This window comes from Hemicordylus capensis, chromosome 3, assembly GCF_027244095.1.
Source record: "Hemicordylus capensis ecotype Gifberg chromosome 3, rHemCap1.1.pri, whole genome shotgun sequence".
Taxonomy (NCBI): Eukaryota; Metazoa; Chordata; class Lepidosauria; order Squamata; family Cordylidae; genus Hemicordylus; species Hemicordylus capensis.
In genome coordinates this window covers 355,228,409-355,251,297 of record NC_069659.1, presented here as the reverse complement: position 1 = coordinate 355,251,297, position 22,889 = coordinate 355,228,409, and the positions used below count along the sequence as shown (strand labels likewise).

Here is a 22,889-nt window from a genome sequence, read left to right as displayed (position 1 = left end):
CGGAAGTACTTTTTCACACAACGCGTGATCCACTTGTGGAACTCTCTGCCACAGGTTGTGGTGACGGCCAACAACCTGGATGGCTTTAAGAGGGGTTTGGATGACTTCATGGAGGAGAGGTCTATCAATGGCTACTAGTCAGAGGGGTGTGGGTCACCTCCAGCCTCAAGGGCAGGATGCCTCTAAGTACCAGTTGCAGGGGAGAAACAGCAGGAGAGAGGGCATGCCCTCAACTCCTGTCTGTGGCCTCCAGCGGCATCTGGTGGGCCACTGTGCAAAACAGGATGCTGGACTAGATGGGCCTTGAGCCTGATCCAGCAGGGCTGTTCTTATGTTCTTATGTTCTTATGTTCTAAAACCAGGAGTGGGCAAGCTCCTGAAGCTGTGTCCTACCCTCTTAACGTACATGTGAACTGCCTTTATGTATCATTGTGACGTCACCCTAGGTGACCCCAAACTGGCCGGTATCACCAAAGTGAGTATTCCTGAGGAGGAGGAGGAGGAGGAGGAGGCCCAGTGCTGAAGCAGAAGCGTGAAAAAATGCCAGTGTGCCAAAAGGTAGACCTTCTCAACATTAGGGGTGGGAACAATTTAGTTCCTTCTCGCAAAAGCACTGCTATTTCCTTGCATTGTTCAATGGGCAAATGTTCAGCATGGCCCTCACTTTCAAAAGAAGGTCTTTCAAAATAAAATGAGGTTCGGATTCACACTGCAAAGCTGCTCCTAATCAGAGTCCACAATACAGAGCCCGTTGGGCCAATTATCTGGCACGGTAGAAAATAGCTTAATAGGAAACCAGGTCTCAATTTGTATGCTGGTTTTAAAAAAGAAAAGAAAAGAACACTAAATGCAATAATTGACCTTTCCTGCCCTGTTGAAAGGTCCCCAAAACGTCAGCTGCTGGAGGTGGGTACCTAATGGGAGGGCCGGCCGTCTGCAGGGAATTTGACTGGATGGCTCCCTGTGCATACGTTGCAGTTTCTTCTGCTGAAATAGTTCGGAATAAAGTCAGGCTTTGGCATGGTTTTTCCAAAAGCTTTCAAATAATTACAGAGTAGAGGGCAAACAGACATTTCACACTTGATTAGCTAATCCCTATCACGGCTCCATTAAACACACAATGGCACTTCTGCCATCTCTCTTCTCCCCCACCTTTTGAAATTTTCCAAGGATGGGCGCTCACTCAAGTCATCAGCGTTAATTGCTGGCAAAACAGAAACGAAGCTCCTAAAAGGGAAATTGCTTTTGAAGGCCTAATCTGATTAATTAGGAGAGCTCATTGTTTCCATTTTAAGCGGGCAGGAAAAACTCCCACAAAGTTAATATTTATTAATCTTAATGCAGAGGCCTGATAATGACACAGCCGGCTTGGGTAGGAGCTAGAGATGCACCTTTCCAAGAGGTTTGCATGCCTCCTGGGTAAACAGGAAGGCAAGCAGAGTTCTCTTCTAATTAGGGATATGCTGTTCCCTTCCTAACGGGTCTCAGGCATTAATCACAGGTTACAAATTATATGCAGATGAAATCAAAGAATCAGCTCCCCTGTGGTGGATGCTACAGGACATAAACAGGGCGCAGCAGAGAGACAAGGGGTGCTCCAGCTGACACATCCAGCGTGCATGCTTAGAGGAAGGGGATTTTGGAGCTCTTCTTCCCACCGGAAGCCCAAACCTGCCCGTGTTCTCATAAACTGCAGGAGCATGGAATTTGGGGGCTTCAAACGGGACCTCAGGGCAGGGAGAAACACCCTTTGAAAGCTTTGGGGGTCACATGGTTGCCAGAGACTGTTCTTTCACACTGCTTCCACAGGTGGTCGAGCATCTCCCAGCCGTCTACGTTTTTCCTAGAATGCACCTGTGGGCCAAAGGAACATAGCAAGCTGCCATATCCGGAGCCAGATCATTGGTCTATCTAGCTCAGTATTGTCTACCCAAGCTGGCAGCATCTTCTCCAAGGTTGCAGGCAGGAGTCTCTCCCAGTCCTATTGTGGAGATGCTGCCAGCAGGGGAACTTGGAACCTTCTGCTCTTCCCAGAGTGGCTCCATCCACTCAGGGGAATCTCTTCCAGTGCTCACACATCAAGTCTCCCATTCATATGCAACCAGGGCAGACCCTGCTTAGCTAAGGGGACAAGTCATGCTTGCTACCACCAAACCAGCTCTCCTCCTAAGGATCCAGGGCTGCACCAAAAGAGGCCCAGCTGCCTTTGCTTCCCAGCAGCAGCTTGGGTTCCTCCTCTCTCTCCTGCCCCACCCGAGAACTGCACTGCCTGCAGGCTGGCTGGCTATATGTCAGGTAGAGCTGCCTGGTTAACCAAACTGGTTGTGGGCTGGTGGCAGATGACTTCTCCATGAGATTCTTTGTCTTTTCAGAGGAGCCCCTGGGCAGAGATCTGTCTGATGCACAGCACCATTTGGAAGGCTCCAAAGGGAGAATAGTGATAATGACCACGAAAAGCAGCTACCAGTGGAAGCCACCATCCCCACCCTCACCCCCAAATGCCCTGGAACAAGGCTACATTGGCAGCCAACACAAAGAGTGCCAACATAGGAAGCTCCCTCATAATGAGTCAGACCCTTGGTCCATCTAGCTCAGTAATGTCTACACAGACTGGCAGCAGCTTCTCCAAGGTTACAGGCAGGAGTCTCTCTCAGCCCTGTCTTGGAGATGCTGCCAGGGAGGGAACTTGGAACCTTCTGCATGCAAACAAACAAGCAGATGCTCTTCCCAGAGCATCCCCGTCCCCTCAGGGGTATATCTTACCACACCCACCCACACATGTAGTCTCCCATTCAGATACAAACCAGGGCGGACCTGCTTAGCAAAGGGGGAAATTCATGCTTGCTATCACAAGACCAGCTCTCCAATTTTGCCCCACCTCACTCCATCCCCCAAATGGTTCTCCTGCCCCTCAAAATCCGTGACAAGTTCCATACTTCATAGCAAAGCAGGCCTGCCTGCAGGCTGGCTATTCATCAGGTAGAGCTGTGCAGCACACAACTCCACCTAATGAATGACCAGCCTGCAGGCTGCGTGGCTCTCAGGGTGGGAGAGAGAGGCAAAACTGGGGCTGCAGGAACCAGTGGCAGCTGCTCCTCATTTGGTGCCCCCGGCTCAGTAGGACGAGGCGCTACGGGATAATTCCTCAAATCCAGAAAGATGCCTTCTACATTCCCCCCTCTTCTATGCATGCACAAAAAATGATCTGGCAACGGAGAGCAGTCATTAGACCTGCCCTGCATGTGGTGAACCAACAGCACATTACAGACCGCACAAGGAGCTGCCCAGCCGAGCAGTTTTTGCTGCTAATTTGAGCAGAGAAAATTAAAGCCTCAACTTGCACGCATTTAAAATATGCCTCCAGTGTGAGTATCAGGATTACTCTATTTTTAATTACCACATCTCTATTTAATGGTAGGCTTTTTATTGTGGTGATGGATTTGTTTATCCTGCCTGTGTTTATTTCACATTGATCTTTGACTAAGCTTGCTCTTTCTTCCTTCAGTGTTGCTTTCGAGAATCTAGTCTTGCTCATTATGCAGGCAAATTAACAACAGAGTTTGACTCAACAACAAAACTCAGCTAGCCATGCTATCCCATGTCCTATATGTACACGAGCTTCCAACATCCCTTTCCTGGGCAGGTCACAAAGGTAGCCTTTCGTGTATAAGGCTCAAAACTGGTCACCGGATCTCTGCCATTGGCTGCGGTTCACTGATGTCATGGAATCTTCTCAAACATTCTGAAAAGGAGGTCAATCTGGCTGAGGAAAAGGAGACTGCAGAGCCAAGAAGGCCGAAGTGGCCTAGCCAGGGCTTGAATTACAAGAGAGGGGGGGGGCCTGGTTCCTTCAACGACTGTTTTTAGAAGGGTACAGGGGGACCATGATTTGACTAAAATTGAGGGGGATCAGGATGTGGGGCCTGTGAATGTCATTTAGGGTCCCCCCACCATCTCCCCCCTCCACAATTAGACCATGGGTAGGTACAGGAAGGCCTGAGTGTTGTGAATGGGAGGTGAGAAGTGAGCTTCTTGAACTGTATGCTTTCATTATTATTAATGGCCAACATGATACACAGCCATAAATCAGTGGGAGGACGGCTGCACATTTTCAAAGAGCCTTCAGTGTTCCTGCCCTGAAAACTTCTTGCACAACCAAGCAGGTGTGGAGGGGGAGCACGTTTCATATCTCTCCCCTCACTACAAAAGTTCTTTCAGGTTGCAGGAATACGTGCCTGTGGGTCTCGCTGCCCTCAGGCACATATTTATGCAAGTGGAAAAGTCTCTTGCAAAAAGAGGAGAGAAATAAAAAGTACACATACACACCTTGCAACTGCTCAACAGTACAAGAAGCCTTCAGCACAGGGCATTGAAGGCTCTTTGCAAACACACAGCCATTCTCTCGCTGACTTACTGCTGCGTATCATGTCGGCCATTATCATTACTAAGAGGAAAGCAGTATTGAGTCTCCAGCAACTCCCTGATGTGGCTTGCTGACAACTTCCTCTTTCAGAATGAGGCGAGTAAGAGATGTTATGAGCAACAAGAAGAGCCTTTTCAGGTATGTTCAAAGGAAGGTGAATGCTTCTTCAAAGTATGATGAATGCTCATTTTGCATTAACTCAATAATGAAATAATTTCTTCCTGAAAAAATCAAGAACTGGTACATCTTTTGAGCCAAAAAGAGGCTTTGAACAGCTCCCCCCTCCTCATCAGCCCTCTGTCCAATCTCCTTCAAATGCAAATTTTTCTCTCAGTCCTACCACAGTGGCAATTGGCAGCAAGCGGCCAGTGGTGAGAAGGGATCCTGCCCCCTCCTCCTACATTGCACTGACACATGGAGCACAAGGCAGCTTTTCCCCCTTTTCCCTCCTCTTTGTCATCCTGAGTGACTCCCTGGGATGGGTCTGCAGCATGTTAGGAAGACTGGCACAGTGGCTGCTGGAAGTTGTAGTCTTTGTAGGGGATACCACCATAGCAGTAGTAATGGAGGAAAGGGGACAAGGAGAGGGAAGCCCTCCTTGTATACTGTGTCCTGGGACAACAGGAGGGTGGAGGAAAGAAGGGGGGGTCCTCACTTACCGGTGGCTCCTTGCCACCTATCACCATTGCTGCTGCTACTTCTGCTGGAAGGGTGATGAAAATGTGCATTTGGAGGGGCTCAGAGGCAGGGCTGTCCAGATAACTGATGGGGTCTGAGGCAGGTGTGATGTTGGAGGGCCCTCTAAAAGTTGCCTGCCTGCTTTTGCTTCCCCTGTGGGGATGCAGCCTCAGGTTAACATCTGTGGGAAGTGTAGGCAGGACTGGGACCAGCCCCTGAGTGACTCAGCTGTTCCTCATGTCACCTGCTCAGTTTTGGGCTTTATAGGAAGGCTCCTTGTGGTGGCAGGGTTGCCCCTTTCGGGGAGCCACTTCAGGGGAGAATGAGGGTGAGAGCTAGAGGGCTTCTGTTTAATTAGTTTTAAGCTGCTTTAGACTCGGGTTTAAGTTGCTGTAATGTGTTTGGGTTCATCTGAAGATGAGGGAACAGGGGGTGCCTTCACTGACTATGGGGCAGCTATCCCAGTGGTGGTGGGGAACAGAAGAAGTAATGTTTGCAGGTCAGCAAGCCATTCCAGGGGAAGGGTAGTCAGAAATTTAATAGTTGTCTCCCCTTCCAGCTGTCCTGCCAGCTCTTTGAACTTGGGGAGCACTGCGAACAACCCACATAGCTTTTCCCTGCTCCTGTGTAATGCCACGTCAATCCAAAATAAATCTGAACTCATCCATGATTTGATCATGGATGAAGGGGCCAACCTGGTATGTATTACCAAGACTTGGTTGGAGGAGGCTAGTGGTCCAGTTTGGTCCCAGCTTCTCCCTCCGGGATATTCTATAGAGGAGCAGGTGAGGGGATGTGGGCGGGGAGGTGGGGTGGCTGTGGTCTATAGCGATAACATCTCCCCTACCAGAGTCCCTTTCAGGGTATCGGACCATATTGAATGTGTGTACTTGAGTTTGGGGACCAGGGATAGACTGGGACTTCTGTTGGTGTACCTATCGCCCCGCTGCCCAGCGGAATCCCTTACTGAGCTCACGGACTTGGTCACGGAACTTGCGTTGCAGTCTCCCCGACTCTTGGTGCTGGGGGACTTCAGTGTTCATTTCGGGACCAATTTGTCCGGGGTAGCTCAGGAGTACATAGCGGCCATGACAACTATGGGCCTATCCCAAGTGGTGTCTGGACCAACGCATATTGCAGGTCACACGCTTGATTTGGTCTTTTACTCTGATCAGGGTGGTGTTCCGTGGGTGGGGACTCCTGTGATTTCCCCATTGTCATGGACGGACCACCATCTGGTTAAGGTTGGACTTACAACCACTTCCAACCTCCACAGGGGCGAGGGGCCCATTAGAATGGACCGCCCAAAGAGGTTATTGGATCTACTAAGATTCCAAGAAGCCTTGGAGGGATTTAATGTTGGCTCTGCTGGTGATTCTGTTGATGCCCTGGTTGAGAATCGGAACTTGCTCACCAGGGCAGTAGAGACGATTGCTCCCAAATGTCCCCTCCGGCCTGCTTCAAATTTGGCGCCTTGGTATATGGAAGATCTACGGGGGCTGAAGCGGCAAGGTAGGTGACTGGAGCTCAAGTGGAGGAAGATTCGACTCAAATCTGACAGATTGCGACACGGAGCACATCTAAAGATCTATGCTCAGGTGATACGTGCGGCAAAGAGGCGGTACTTTTCTGCACGTATTGCCTCTGCGAGTTCACGTCCAGCAGAGTTGTTCAGGATTGTGAGGGGATTAGTATATGCCCCCCCTCCCTTGAACCAGAATTTGGAAGCATCAGTTACCCGCTGTGATGTGTTTAAAGAGTTTTTAGCTGATAAAATCTCTTGGATTATGGCCGACCTAGATGGAGACTCCACAATTAATTTCATGTCTGAGCTGGAGGTGCCCAATGACTCCTCTTATGTGATTCGACTGGATCAGTTTCAGTTTGTGACTCCTGAGGATGTGGACAAGCTGCTTGGAGCGGTGAGGCCTACCACTTGTTCTCTTGACCCTTGTCCAACATGGCTTGTTCAATCTAGCAGAGAGATTGTTGTAAACAGCCTGGTGGGAATCATAAATGCTTCTCTGAGGAAAGGCAGGATGCCTCCTTGTCTTAAGGAGGCAATTATTAGACCTCTTCTAAAGAAGCCTGCATTAGATCCCTCAGAGTTGAGCAATTATGGGCCTGTTTCCAACCTCCCATGGCTGGGCAAGGTAATTGAGAGGGTGGTGGCCTCTCAGTTCCAGGCGGTCTTGGAGGAAACTGATTATCTAGACCCATTTCAAACTGGTTCTTGGGCAGGCTATGGGGTGGAAACTGCTTTGGTCAGCTTGATGGATGATCTCCAATTAGGAATTGACAGAGGAAGTGTGACTCTGTTGGTCCTTTTGGATCTCTCGGCGGCTTTCGTACTTTCAACCATAGTATCCTTCTGGAACATCTGAGGGGGTTGAGGGTGGGAGGCACTGTTCTACAGTGGTTCCACTCCTACCTCTCAGATAGATTCCAGATGGTGTCATTTGGAGATCGTTGTTCTTCAATATCTGAGCTTAAGTATGGTGTCCCTCAAGGCTCCGTACTTTCTCCAATGCTTTTTAACATCTACATGAAACTGCTGGGAGAGATCAGCAGGGGATTTGGAGCTGGGTGTTACCAGTATGCTGATGACACCCAGATCTACTTCTCCATGTCAACTTCTTCAGGAGCTCCCAAAATGCCTGCCTGGAAGCAGTAATGGGCTGGATGAGGGAGAATAAATTGAAGCTAAATCCAGATAAGACGGAGGTACTTATTGTGCAGGGTCAGAACTCTAGAGACGATTTTTATCTGCCTGTTCTAGATGGGGTCACACTTCCCCAAAAGGAACAGGTTCGCATTCTGGGAGTACTTCTGGATTCACACCTCTCCTTGGTTTATCAGGTTGAGGAGGTGGCCAGGGGTGCTTTCTATCAGCTTCGGCTGATACACCAGCTGTGCCCGTTTCTTGAGATCAATGATCTCAAAACAGTAGTACATTTGTTGGTAACCTCCAGACTTGAATTTTGTAATGCGCTCTACGTGGGGCTACATTTGTACGTAGTCCGGAAACTTCAGTTGGTTCAGAATGCGGCAGCCAGGCTGGTCTCTGGGTCATCTCGTAGAGACCGCGTTACTCCTCTGTTGATGGAGTTACACTGGCTGCCAATTGGTTTGGGGGCAAAATACAAAGTGCTAGTTATAACTTACAAAGCCCTAAACAGCTTAGGCCTGGGGTATTTAAGAGAGCGTCTTCTTCACTATGAGCCCCACCGCCCATTGAGGTCATCTGTGGAGGTCTGTCTCCAGTTACCGCCAACTTGTCTGGTGGTATACAGAGACGGGCCTTCTCAGTTACTGCCTCGATTTTTTTGAATGCGCTCTCTGCTGAGATACGAGCCTCCCCATCTCTGACAAATTTCAAAAAACACCTGAAAACCCATCTTTTCACCCAAGCTTTCTCAGCTTCCTCAATTTTGGGGGTTTTAATATCTGGTTTATTTTAAAATTCCAAACCCCATTTCAGAGTTTTTAATTACTGTAATTGTTTAATTGTTTTTTAAATGTTTTTAAATTGTTAATTGTTATGTTGTTTTTTAATTTGTTTTAGCTCTTTACTGTTTTAGTAGTTTGTTTTAATTGTAAACCGCCCTGAGCCATTTTGGAAGGGCGGTATACAAATCAAATAAATAAATGAATAAATGGGCCCATGCATATGTGCACAAAGTTGGGGGACCGTGAGCTGAGGCAGGGGGACCTTGCTTTGTGAGGGGGCAAATTCCCCAGTTGACCCTCGCCTCTGAGCAAACCCCCTGCTCAGAGGGCTGGTGAAATGGGGGCAAACGCTTTCAGACTCCAAGCTCGGATCCAAGTCTTGGGTGCTGTAGAAGGTTTATTATTTATTTATTATTTATTTATTTTTATTTTTATTTTTGCATTTATATCCCGCTCTTCCTCCAAGGAGCCCAGAGCGGTTTACTACATACTTGAGTTTCACTTTCACAACAACCCTGTGAAGTAGGTTAGGCTGAGAGAGAAGTGACTGGCCCAGAGTCACCCAGCTAGTTTCATGGCTGAATGGGGATTTGAACTCGGGTCTCCCCGGTCCTAGTCCAGAACTCTAACCACTACACCACGCTGGCTCTCTGATTTTGATTTATTAATCAAAATGTTGATTATTTTGATTTATTAATCTGGCTCTTTGATTTATTAATCAAACTTGTACACCGCCCCAAACTTTCGTCTCTGGGCGGTTAACAATAGCATAAAACAAGTTAAAATATATACAAAAACTTAAAACAATTTAACAATTTAAAAATCACCTACAAATTAAAACCTTAAAAAAAATTACTGCTTGCTTTGGAGGAGAGCTGGTGTTCCAAATCTCCAAGGTATAACTGAATCTGGGAGAACTACAGAGCAATGAGCTCCATGCCCAGCAATGCCCACCCTCCTCTTGTGCCGACAAGTGGCAGAAGATGCCAACAGTGCAGCTTGCATAACCCGCTTTAATGTTTTCTTTCTCAGGCCTCACCCTGGTATCTCAGGCGGAGGCTATGGCCAGAAGCGCTTTCTATCAGCTGCGTCCATTCCTTGAAGAGAACGACCTCAAAACGGTGGTGCACCATCTGGTAACCTCCAGGCTTGACTATTGCAATGCGCTCTACGTGGGGCTGCCTTTGTACATAGCTCGGAAACTTCAGTTAGTTCAATATGCGGAAGCCAGACTGGTCTCTGGGGCAACTCGGAGAGACCATATTATGCCTGTTTTAAAACAGTTGCAGTGGCTGCCAGTATGTTTCCAAGTGAAATACAAAGTGCTGGTTATTACCTTGAAAGCTCTGAATGGCTTGGGTCTGGTCTACCTTAGAGAGCGCCTTCTTTGGTATGATGCCCATCACACGTTGAGGTCATTTGGAGAAGTCCATCTCCAATTACCACCAGTACATCTGGTGGCGACTCAGAACAGGGCCTTTTCTGTAGCTGCTCCTGGCCTATGGAATGCACTCCTGGCAGATACCCACAGTTTAAGCTCACTGTCAGCCTTTAAGAGAGCCCTAGAAACTTACTTGTTTGGCCTGGACTTTCAAGGTTTTAAAATAGTTTTTAAGATATTTTAATTGGTTTTAAATAGTTTTTACCCCTGCTAACTTGGTGATTCTCTTTATTTAGCAGGGGGAGAGCAACTGGCCCTATCTACCCCCAGCACAGTACCTCTAGTGACTGTTGCTGGTGTCTATCTTATGTTTCTTTTTAGATTGTGAGCCCTTTGGGGACAGAGATCCATCTTATTTTTTATTTATTTATTATTTCTCTGTGTAAACTGCCCTGAGCCATTTTTGGAAGGGTGGTATAGAAATCGAGTTAATAATACTAATACTAATACTAATACTAATAATAATAATAATCCCCCAGTGAGGCACTACCTTGGCGTGATTGTGGGGCTTGTGTGCTCTGAGGAAGGTGAGAGCTATGCCAGAGGTCCAACCATACTGGACAGGTCTCACCAGAGGAGCCAGACAAAGAGTGCCTCTCCCATCAACAATATGGTGAGACGTAACTTTAATAAATCTATACCGGAGCGGTCGTCGCCCGGGTCAACAAGGACCGCGCCAGGTGCTGGAGTCCCTGGACATCTGGTGGCAAGTGGGCAACAGGACTCAGGATCTTCAGCTGAGCAACCAGGGCTGGAGACAGCAAAGTTACTGGAAGAAACATCGCTGAACCGGAAAAAATATACGAAAAATGCCAACAAGGAAATAATGATCTGCTATTACAAGTCTAGTCCAACTAGAAGAGGTTATTTAAAAAGAATGTACCAAATTTGGAAAGAGAAGCATCCAGACACAGAAATAACAGAACAAAGGCTAGCAGACGAGAGAAGATTCATAATAAGAAATAAAGTATTCACAGGAGTTGAGCTGGAAGAACTGCAAAGAGCAAAACAGGCTCAAGATATGGAAGAAGAATTACCACCAATTGAAGAAGTTGCTCAGGCGCAGGTGGAGGAGGTGTTGGAAATCGAAGATGCCACTATTGCTGAACTGTTTCAAAATCAAAACCAGGCAACCGCCCCTTTGCCTTCACCTCAAAACCCCAAATGCCGTTTAACAGAAAAGCAACAAGAACTAAATCAAAAAATAACTGAGCACATGAACCAAACAACCACCAGGGTTCGACTTCCAGCTGTAAAAACAGTTGCCAAAAAACAACTTGCTCAGGCATTAAAAGATGTCAATGCTGCACTTGCAGAAATAACAACCAATAATTTGCAAGAAACAAACCAACTAATGTACAGTGCAGCAACAATAACAACACAAGAGCTCGGATATAAGATCAGTGGACCTGTAAAAAAAGGAAGCAGTACATCACCTAAATGGAAGATCAGATTAGAAAATAAAATCTCCAGGCTTAGATCAGATGCTAGTAAATTGAAAGATATGAAAGACAAGTAGCTGAAGAATGAAAATCACATTTTGCAAGGAGGTGATATTGAACAATGGCTAACAACTGGGAAAACCCATCTCATAATGAAAGACCCAGCAAAAGGTGCAGTTACAAGTAATTATAGACCGATCACCTGCCTGCCAACCATGTTCAAATTATTAACTGGAATAATAGCAGATGAAGTGATGCAACACTTATTAACTAACAAACAGCTTCCAGTTGAACAGAAAGGAAATTGCCCGAACACCAGAGGCACAAAAGATCAGCTGCTGATTGACAAAATGATTTTAGAAAATTGCAAGAGAAGAAAAACCAATCTAAGTGTTGCATGGATTGACTACAAGAAAGCCTTCGATTCATTGCCTCACACATGGATACTAAAATGTTTAGAAACAACTGGTGTCAGCAAAAACATTCAGATATTTATTTTTTTTTAAAGCAATGAGCATGTGGAGTACACAGTTAACAATCAATGGCGAGACACTTGGACAGGTTAGCATTAGAAGAGCCATTTTCCAAGGGGACTCACTATCCCCTCTATTGTTTGTAATCGCCATGACCCCACTTTCACAAATACTAAACAAAACAGGCCTCGGATACCAAACATCTAAAACATCCAGTCAAATCAACCATCTGCTGTACATGGACGATCTGAAGTTGTATGGAACGTCCCAGTCAGAAATCGAATCACTGCTAAACACTGTCCGTATATTCAGTAGCGATATAGCAATGGAGTTTGGACTAGACAAGTGTGCTGCATTAATAATGAAGAGAGGAAAAATAACAAAAACAGAAGGAATAGAACTGCCCAATGGAAGCAAGATCAAGAACCTGGAAGAGAAAGAACGTTACAAATACTTGGGCATTCTCCAGGCTGATAACATTGCACACACTGAAGTTAAAAGAAAAATGGGAAGTGAATACATCAGAAGAGTTAGAAAAATCCTCAAGTCCAAACTAGATGCTAGAGATGCTAGATCGTAAGACCAGGAAAATCATGACCATCAATCATGCTCTGCAATAAGAGCAAAAGTCGAAAAATCCACAACAAACAGCAAGTGCCGCCTTTGTAAAGAAGCAGATGGAACCGTGGACCACCTGATCAGCTGTTGTAAAAAGATCGCACAGACTGACTACAAACAAAGGCATGACAAAGTAGCAGGGATGATACACTGGAACATCTGCAAAAAATACAAGCTACCTGTAGCCAAAAATTGGTGGGACCATCAAATTGAAAAAGTGATAGAAAATGAAGATGTAAAAATATTATGGGCCTTCCGACTACAAACAGACAAACATCTGCCACACAATACACCAGATATCACTGTAGTCGAGAAGAAGAAGAAAAGTCAAAATAATCGCCATAGCAATACCAGGGGATAGCAGAATAGAAGAAAAAGAAATAGAAGAAATCACAAAATACAAAGATCTACAAATTGAAATTGAAAGGCTGTGGCAGAAGAAGACCCAAATAATCCCAGTGCTAATTGGCGCCCTGGGTGCAGTTCCAAAAGACCTTGAAGAGCACCTCAACACCATCGGGATCACAGAAATCACCATCAGCCAATTACAAAAAGCAGCTTTACTGGGAACAGCCTATATTCTGCGACGATATCTATAACAACAGCAACAACATTGACAATAAAATTCTGGCATCCCAGGTCCTTGGGAAGGACTCGATGTCTGGATAAAACAAACCAGTCAATAACACCTGTCTGGCTGTGTAAAATAATAATAATAATTTAACTTTATTTGGAACAGCCTATGTTCTGCAACGATATCTATAATAAGAGCAACAACATTGATGGTGGAATTCAGCCATCCCTTCCCAGGTCCTTGGGAAGGACTCGATGTCTGGATGGAACAAACCAGTCAATACCACCTGTCTGACTGTGTAAACAATAGTAGTAGTAGTAGTAGTAGTAGTAGTAGTAGTAGTATAGTAGTGGTTTTTGAATTGTTTTTAGCACTGTGTCTTAAACTGTGTGTGTTTTTATGTCTTTTTAAATTTGTTGTACCCAGAGCCTTTGGATGGGGTGGTTTAGAAATGTAATAAATAAATAAGAACTTATGATCTGTATAATAGAGCGTCATCCTATGGGTATCTCCAGCAACCCTCTTGCACCAGGCATTCTTCTGTATTTGGCAAGCAGTTTGCCATTCTGTGCATTCCTCCCCATATGAAGAACCAAAGAGACCACTCCCCTAACTACCCCACCTAATGAGTTTCCCGAGACGTTCTTTGCCCCAGGTCTGCTTGTGAAGCAGTGGGAAGTTTAGTCATGCAAAGATGGAAAAGGGAAGCAAAACAGAGCATGCCGGGTCTCGGAGATGAATGGGAAGAGAGGTGGCTGCAGAGCAAGGAGGGGCACTTGGCAAAGGCAAGCTCACTCTGCAGCTCAACCCAGGAGAAAGTTGCAAATATCGAGAGCGCAAGGCCAATTGGTATGAGTCCATGGACCCAAGAGGGCAGCTGCGTGAATGGCCACACAAAGGTGGTTCTCGCAACCCAACAGGCAGGGAGCTGGAGGGAAGGCAAGAAGCTACCTTCCTCCTCCCACATGACCAATCAGGGCTCTGCTGCCCGCATGCCCACACTAGTGGTGCAGCGTTGAACCCAGAGGTGATTGGGACGGCGGGTGGGGGGAGGTGTTGGAGATGCAGCTCCTGATGCCACTGAAGCTTAGCCCCAGCAACCCTATTGGCCACTAGGGCATTAGGGGTAGAGATAGTGAGCAAGGGGATTCCCTCTCTGAATACGCTTTCTCTACTCTACTTCCCCTTTGTTAGACTGAGAGTCTCAGGTTTCATTCTCTTCTTCCTCTTCCTCTTCCTCTTCCTGTATGTAGCAAGCAGCTAGGCAGGTAGTAGGGTTGCCAACTGTCCCTCATTACGCAGGATGTCCCTCATTTCAGGGATGAAATGTTGGTCCCTAGAGAGGTAGCATTTGTCCCTCATTTTGGTGGCAGGGCGAGCAGCTTCTTATTTTGAGAAGTTTTTGGTTGAAAAGTGGCATAACTCAAATATATTCTAAATCAGGGATTCTCAATGTTGGGTCCCCACATGTTATTGGACTTCAACTCCCATAATCCCCAGCCCTGGTGGCCTTTAGTTGGGGATTATGGGAGTTGAAGTCCAATATCTGGAGACCCAACGTTGAGAATCCCTGTTCTAAATAATAACAATGCTGGCATTATTCAGTAGCATATAATTCAATTACATATATGTCAGTGATACTCAGACTCTTGATTATTCATTATTTATTTATTTATTTATTTATTTAACATATTTTTATACCGCTCAAAACTTACGTCTCTGGGCAGTTTACAACAAGATAAAAACAACAGTAAAACATTAGTTAAAAACAAAAACAAAAAAATTAAAACACAACAATTTAAAAATTTAAAAACAATATTCTAAAACAACATTAAAAACAATCAAAACAGTATCAATTAAAAGCCTGGGTGAACAGATGCATCTTTAAAGACTTTTAAAAAATTGTCAGAGATGGGGAGGCTCTGATTTCACTAGGGAGCGCATTCCAAAGCCTTGGGGCAGCAACGGAGAAGGCCCATCCCTGAGTAGCCACCAGACGAGCCAGTGGCAAATGCAGACAGACCTCTCCTGATGATCTCAGTGGGCGGTGGGGTTCATGATGAAGAAGACGTTATTAACACTGCAAGCACCTCCCACCTGCCCCAGCCAGCCCCCACAAACTTGTGTCTCTCATTCTAGCAATGAAATGTTGGCAACCCTAGCATGTAGGCTTGTCTATCTCCTTGATGAATTTCCTAAATAAACTACTTTATTTAGAACTTTAACTCCATGTCTCCAGACAGTATTAATGCTCTCCTTACCTGTGTGCTTCTGCCACAGCTGGGGTAGATAAAGAAATCTCCCCTCCCTCCAAGCTCTCTAACAGAAGGAAGCTAGGGCTTCCAGGTTTCCCACAATGCACCAAACAAGCAGTGTGGTGCCTTGGGAGAACTCCGTGCTGCCTGGCTGCTCCTTCCCCTCAGCTCTATGACAAAGATGGCTGCCAGAAGACCGGGAGCAGCTGCCAGCATTGGAGAGCTTCGCATGACCACTGAGTGAGGTAGGAAGCACATACTTCACTTTAAGCCTGATTAGAAGATCAGGGCCACCCAGGGGGAGAGGGATGGAATTGGGAGCAATCCTGGGGGTGCAGACGACCAGCCCTACCTGGGATTCACCTTTTTAAAGTGGTGAATCTCTTTATTGAGCAGAGGGGTAGAGCAACTGGCCCTATCCAACCCCAGCACCTCATCCCTCTAGTGGCTACCTCATGTTTCTTTTTAGATTGTGAGCCCTTTGGGGACAAGGGGCCATCTTTATTTATTTTTATTTCTCTGTGTAAACCTCTTTGTGAAGTTTTGTTGAAAACTGGCATATAAATATTCGTAGTAGTAGTAGTAGTAGATAGGGCAGGTTGTGAGAAGGACCTTACAGTCTGGAACGCAAGCTCCCAACTTAACAGAACCAACAAGTGCAACATCCTTGCACTAGTGCAACATGTTTGCACTGGTGTAGCCACCTAATGGCACAGTGGGGAAGCAACTTGCCTAGAGAGCAGGAGGCTGTTGGTTCAAATCCCCACTGGTGTGTTTCCTAGACTATGGGAAACTCCTATATCGGGCAGCAGCGATATAGGAAGGTGCTGAAATGCATCCTCTCCTACTGCGAAAGAGATGGCAATGGTCAACCCCTCCTGTATTCTACCAAGAAAACCACGTGGCTCTGCAGTTGCCAGGAGTCGACACCAACTCGACAGCATAACCTTTCCGTTCCAGCATTCATTGGGATGTCAGTCTCTGCCACTAAGCTACAACCCCTCCCCTGATCAGACTTCCCTAGTTCTTTTTCCCTCCCCATCAGCAAAACCAGAATAGCTTATGCAAAACAAGTTTTGTACAATTTATTCAGATTATACTCAGCCCTTCTTATCAATGTAAGCCTTTAAGAAAGCAAGCCATGTTTTTGGTCCATGTCAGCTAATCTACTGTCTCTGCGGCCTATTAGCAGCCACCCTGGACATAGGTAGCTCACTCCTTTTGAGTCCGGGCATGGGTCCAACTAGCCTGGCATTCCCTGCATTGACTCTCGATGGTCACTGGTGAGCCCTGCTGCATGCTGGGAAATAACAGGGACTGCAGGGACTGTGCTGGGTACCTTCGACATGCAGAGCAGATGCTCAGGGCTGGATTAGCCTTTTTGCCGCCCTTTTACCTTTAAAACAAACAAACCATGCAGCAGCAGTAGGCTGCGGAAAGCGGGGCAAGGGGAAACTTTCCCCCTTTGCCCGGGGCGCAGTGGCAGTGGCTGCAGCAAGGCTGGAGGTGAGGAGAAAGTCCCCCACCTTTTGCATTGTAAAAAACAAAAAAATGCCACTGTGCAGTGGCAGCAGTAGCTGTGGGGAGGAGGGAGGGTGGGATGGGGCGTGGCCGTGGCAGTGGCGGCAGGGAGGGTGAGTGGAGTAAGAAGGGGAGAGTGCCTCCTGTTACCGGGATGGGAGGTGAGCTCCTCCCAGTTCCTCTCCCTCCTCCCAAGTGACTGCAGGGGCCTCTCGCCTCTCTGCTTCCTCCACATGGAGGAAGGCCGGAAATGGGCTGTTCAGCGGAGAGGCAAGAGGCCCTTCCAGTCACTTGGGAGCAGGGAGAGGAGCTGGAAGGAGCTCGCCTCCTCCTGTCCCGGTAACGGCGGGGGGGACTCTTCAACCTGATTCAACCTGAGCAGGATCTAAAATAAACTGAGCGGACATCAAAAAACATGTGAGCGCAGGCATGTGCACATGCCTTAGAGGGAACACTGCTCCCCTCCTTGCCCCCCCCACCCTCCCTGCAGCCGCCACCACTGCCACATCCCACCCTCCCTCCCTAGGTAAATATTTAGGTAAAGAGGAACGCTCCCCTCCCCAGCCACCCCTGCAGCTACTGCTGCTACCACGCAGCAGCGTTTGTTTTTTACAACGCAAAGCGGGGAGGACTTTCTCCTCACACACACACCCCACTACTGCAAAATGTGAGGAGCAGCAAAATTTGCCACTCCTCAAATTTTGCCACCATACGCAAATGCCTACACCAGCTCTCCTTTAATCCGGCACTGCAGAAGCTCTCCCACTGAGCCATGAAGGCCCAGCTCTCGTTCTGTTCTTGTACTGATGCCCCCTGAGATCCTTCTCATGGAGTTGTCAATGATGGAAGCAGGGAAAGACTTCATACATGCAAAGCAAATGTTTCTACCTCTGAACTGCTGAGTTCTAGAGCTGAAAAGACTAGGGCACTTCTAGAACAGGAAACCTGAAACCGCCTGTCCAGTGAACCCTGATGACCCCCAGAGTGACTTCAGTGGTGGCACCTCTTTTGCTTTCGGTAGGTGGCTGCTTTTATTGGTTACTTTTCACCTCATCAGTGATACGAAAGGCCTGAAAGAAGAGGGCCAGTGAAAACTATGTCTGGGCAAATTATGGACTGACCAGAACCAGGGCCTCTACTGGAGCTGTTTGGATGTGGGGGATGTGACCTCAGCCGTTGTCTAAGCAGGCTTCCCTGTCAAAAAGCAGTTCTTCTGCTTGCTCTCTCTCTCTGACCCTATCACAGCCAAGCCATGCTTGACGTAACTCCGGAAGAGGAGGGAGCAGTTTTTCAAGAAAGGCTCTATGTCTGCATCAGGGTGTTTCTTCTTGTATTCGTACAGCTCCTCAAGGCCTGCCCTGGCAGTCTCCTTATTGTTGATCTTCTTGAAAAGTGCAGCCAGAGCACAGTTGACTTCACTTTCAGGAGGGCAAGAAGTTTCCTTGTCCCCATCCATGCCAGACTGCTCTGCCAAGTGCCTCACAACTTTCCACAGGTGGGCCTCCAACTCAGACTCATCTCTGTTCTCTATTAGTGTCAGATGGTCTAAGATCTCTGCTCCCTTCAGCTTGCAGAGGGTGTGCAGAAGGGTCTTCAGTGCCCGGTGTGGGTAACTGCTCTCATATTGCTTCAGCCTTTCCTTGGGCAGTGCCTTCATGAAGATGTGGGTCTCCAGCAGGAGCTGGTCCAAGTGGATGCTATGGATGGTTTGCGGAAGAAGCCTGGTGGCTTTCCACAGACACTTGGCCACCAGTTCAGAAAAGCCAAGAAGGTTGGTGTTAGCTGTCAAACCTTCATGGAGTAAGATAAGCAAGGTCTTGAGAATTCTGGTTGGGTCTGATTTCTCCAGAATCTTGTTTATCAAGAGATTGACAGATTGGGTCGCTTCCTGACTTTTCTGAAGCTCATCAACTGGCGAATCCAGTAGCAAGCTGATGAGAGTATTCATGAGGTCCTTCAGCACCCCAGCACATGCTTCCTGAGCAAGGCTCCCCATCTGGAAGAGGGAGACCATATTGCAGATGACACAGCTGTAAAGCTCAGTGACCTGTTCCTTCCCCTTCCTCTCCTCGGCTGTAACATGAAGACGATGGATGAATTTCAGCTGCCGGAGCGTGGCTATCAGAAATTGGTTGATGTGGCCAGACATGGCTTTCCCAATGTCCTCCTGCCTTAGAATCTCCTTGATCTGCACCAAGGCCTCAATACTGGTGCTGATGTTGCCACTGGCTACGCGGCAGATTATCATGTTGATGTTGGAAGTGATGCTGCTCTCTGCCGGAGAGTCGAGGTTCGTGCCATGTGGGACAATGTCAGTTGGTTGTGGGACCTTGGCGACAGCCAAGGGATATGCATCCTTCACCTCAACTTGTTCCAGCTGGGGAACAAAATAGTCTTCTTCTGTGTAATTGCTGGTTCTCGAGCTGCGTTTGGACCCCTCTCCTGAGCATGCCTTAATGCCCAGATTGCCTTGCCTGGCTGCTACCTCTTTCATGCTCTCCTCCAATAGACTCATGTGCTTCTCAGATATATTCCCAATGGTCTTGAAGGCCTCTACTCCATACACATCCCGAGCAGTCGCGATGGCCTTCAAGGCAGCACTGTGGACAGCGTTGTTGGAATCTCCTGTCAAGGTGATGATGGTCTTCAAGGCTTTGCTTGGGTTTGGCTGACACACATCTGGACCATACGCCTTGAGCAGCCACCCCAGCTCTTTCAAGCATCCCACCCGCTGGTTGGGGTTCTTGGCTTGGGCTCCCTCTAGGAGGAAATAGAAAATCCTGGAAACTGGATAAACCAGGGTTATCTGTTTCACTATTGCCCGCACCTCCTTGAGGATGGACTCCTTAGTCCCCCCCATTTTCAGGAGGAGGTAAGGAAAGAAGGAAGATGCCTCACTCTCTGTCAGCTGGTATTTCTCCTCAATCAACAGACTGAAGAGTCTTTTGAGATACTCCAGAGTCTTCATTAGCACCCACGTGTTGGTATCAAACAGCCGCAAAGTGAGCCACTTCAAGATGAGGTCCAAGCAGCTGATGACTCCATTCTTCTCACTCTCCAGATGCTTGGTCATCACGGTCAAGGCTCTGATGTGGTGCTGGAAGTTGGAATGGAACAGCTCCTCCTGCAGCCAGCTGGAGAGGCAGCCACACATCTGGCCCTTGAGCTGCTCCACATACTTGCTGCTTGGAGTGCTAAAGTTCCATCTCAGTACTTTCAAAGCCTTCTCATCCTTCACCCTCTGCTCCTTTGCTTTGGGAACAACAATGAAAATGGGCCCCTTCTGGCTGCTGTCTTCCTTCGTGTTCAGTTTTGACGGCAGCTTGATGCTTGGCGGTTTCTTCGTATTCTGGACAGCTCCTTCTGACTTGGCTTTTTTGACCTCCAAGTTCAGCTCACTTGACTCTGGGCTCTCAGTAGGGATGGAGGCCAGACTGCTCTGTTTGGTGGGAGTCGAGCTCGAGTTGGACCATGACTTTCCCCTCGGTAGCTTGGAAAATGTTTTGGCAAAACTGATGGTGGGCTTGGCTGGCCGGCCGGCTTTGGCTTTCTCCAGAATAGGCAGCAGCTGGTCTCGGGAAGACGGTTTCAGCTTGTCAGCAGCTTCAGACATCTTCTCAAAACCAAGGTGGAGCAGGAAGAAGGGCAGGGCCTCGTGGGCTACTAGGCGCATTTCTTCATGATGATCCTCCATGCTTGAATAGAGGTGAGGCACACAGCGAAACAGATCAGCGGAGACAGAACTAGTGGATGGCAGCTTCTCAGCCAGCCACCCCAGGATCCCCTGCCTCTGGAAGAGGTGCTCCTTGAAGAGCTCTTCCCCTTCCAGCCATTCCTTCATGCTGGTTTGCTCAGCCCAGGCTTCCAGAGTGGTGAAAGCCAATGCTCGCAAGTTGCTCTTGCTCTCTCTTAAGACCGCGATCATGGGCAGCCCCAGAGCCTTGACATGATGCTTGATGCCTGGCCCCATAACCCTTGCAAGCTGCTGGAGGACAATGAGGGTCTGCTTCACAACAGCTTTATTGGAATCATACAGACAAGCCTTCAAGGCAACTGGAAGATCCCCAATGGTGGGCTTGATGGATGTGGCATCAGTGAGGATCCTCACAATCTCCTCCAGTCCTTCCTTGCGGATCTTCCAGCTCGTATCCTGCATCTTCAGCATCAGCTCTGCAGAGATTTTCCTGCTAATGTCAGCGGTGTCATTCCTCCTGCGGCTCTGGGCATCCCCTCCTCTCTGTTCATTCGCATCATCCCTGCAGAATTTGCAGCGGCCTCGTGAAGGAGAGGGTGGGCTTTGGCCATTCATCTTCTCAAACTCCGCATCTATCTGAGACAGAAGAGGCGGCTTTTCATCCTCAAAGAATGTCCTCAGTGGGGCTCCAATGTACAGATATATAACCCCCAGAAGGTTGAAGGCAGATGCCCGCACATCTGGGTGAGCAGCAGTCAAGGCAGATTTAATGTAGCCCACCAAGGCCTTGGCTTCCATGCCATCGAAGCCAAAATCCTTAATGACGCTAGATAGCCAGTTGAGAGTTTCTGAATGGGTTCGGGGGCTGTCCTGTGAGAAGGCTGCTTCCGTTACCTTCCTTGCCGTCCAGGGCAATCCACACGCTTCTGCAACTGCAGTCAGAGCTTCTTTGGTGTCACTGCCACAGATGACATCTCCGACCTTGTCCACTAGGTTCCCCAGGACAAACTGAGCTGAGGTTTTGGAGAAGTTTCCTCTCTGGGCAATGAGGGTGACAATATGCAACTTCTTCTGCATCACTTGGAGTTTGGTTTCCCTCCATCCTGGTTCTTTATCCAGCAGCCTCACAAGAGCCTGGCAAGGCATCTGGTTCTTCTCCATCACTTCCACAGCCTTCTCAAATGCCTCCAGACAGGATATCCGCTCTTTCCAGTTGCTGCTGTCCAGATGCCGAAGGCAAGATGCTGGGAGGACAGCAGCCGCTTCAAGCTCACATGATTCTTCTGAAAGTTCCTTCTCAGGCCCATTCTTTGGATTGAGCATCTTCACTGACCTTGAGTTCTAGAACTCTGGCAGGACATGTGTGGCATGGTGGCTTTGCCCTCCCTTGGGTGGCTCTCTGCAGGGAGCGCAAAGTACATTCCTGGGGGGAAGAGAGAGGTCAGGGGTATCTCTGGATGTTCCTCGCTACCCCCGTCCTCCAGCCTGCTCCTCCAGAAAGGAGCTGATGGTTCCCAGAGGTTGGGGAAGGGGGCTCTCCCATGTGGCTACTGCTCCAGCTTATAAGTGATGACCCCTGGCTGAAGACTAGCATGGGTCATTGTGATGTCATCGATGCTTTAGCAAGAATGTGGCAGCAGTGGAGGACAGAGAGACCGAAGGAAGAGTGAACCAGCAGCCATGGTGAGTCCCTATAGAATTCTTGCTTCTGCATACTTTTGCTGCAGCTGGTTGTTAGGGCACATGCTTTGCATGCTGAAAGGACCCTTGATTCAGATCCTAGCACTTCCAGTTAAAAAGACTGTAGACAGCTGAACTGGGGAAGACCTCTCCAGAGACCTTGGGGAGACAGTTAAAAGTCCTCCAGGGCCTTGGGAGATTCACTGCCGGTAAGGATGCCACTGAAGTTTGCCAGACTCAGGCCTTTGAATGAGCTTTGGGGCTCGCCTCAAAGGCGAGGGAGAGCATTAGAAGACCCTGAAGCAGCTTGAATGCAGTCCTAACAGGAGAAGGCTTCATGGGTTTGAAGAACTAGCCCTGGAAAGATGGGTGTGACAGAGCAAGAAAAAGTCCACCCCCTGTGGAAGGCTCCCTTATTCTTAGAGCCCCCCGTTGGGTGGGCTTCCTTCCCACTCCCAGTTCTAAAAAAAATTGAAGGCCTGTCCCTGGGAAAAAATGGGGGTGGCTCAAAAGCCTACCCCCTGCAGGAGATCCTCTTATTCTAATAGGAGCCAGCAGTGGTCAGCTTCCTCCCCCTGTAGCTTTTCCCAGGGACAGCTTTAAAGGAGTCATGCCATGAAAGTGCACATAATGAATCTGC

At 47.9% G+C, this 22,889-nt stretch overlaps 1 protein-coding gene across 1 annotated transcript; it reads right to left on the bottom strand.

The window, feature by feature from the left end:
* Window positions 1–17,591: 17,591 nt before the first annotated feature.
* Window positions 17,592–22,158, bottom strand: LOC128348928 (cytoskeleton-associated protein 5-like). Its single transcript, XM_053304689.1, has one exon. The coding sequence runs from the start codon at window positions 21,890–21,892 to the stop codon at window positions 18,056–18,058; it is 3,837 nt and encodes a 1,278-aa protein (XP_053160664.1). The 5' UTR covers window positions 21,893–22,158; the 3' UTR covers window positions 17,592–18,055.
* Window positions 22,159–22,889: the final 731 nt, after the last annotated feature.

Excerpts from the sequence above, each read along its gene's own strand:
- LOC128348928 (XM_053304689.1), bottom strand. The coding sequence starts at position 21,892 with ATGCTCAATCCAAAGAATGGGCCTGAGAAGGAACTTTCAGAAGAATCA.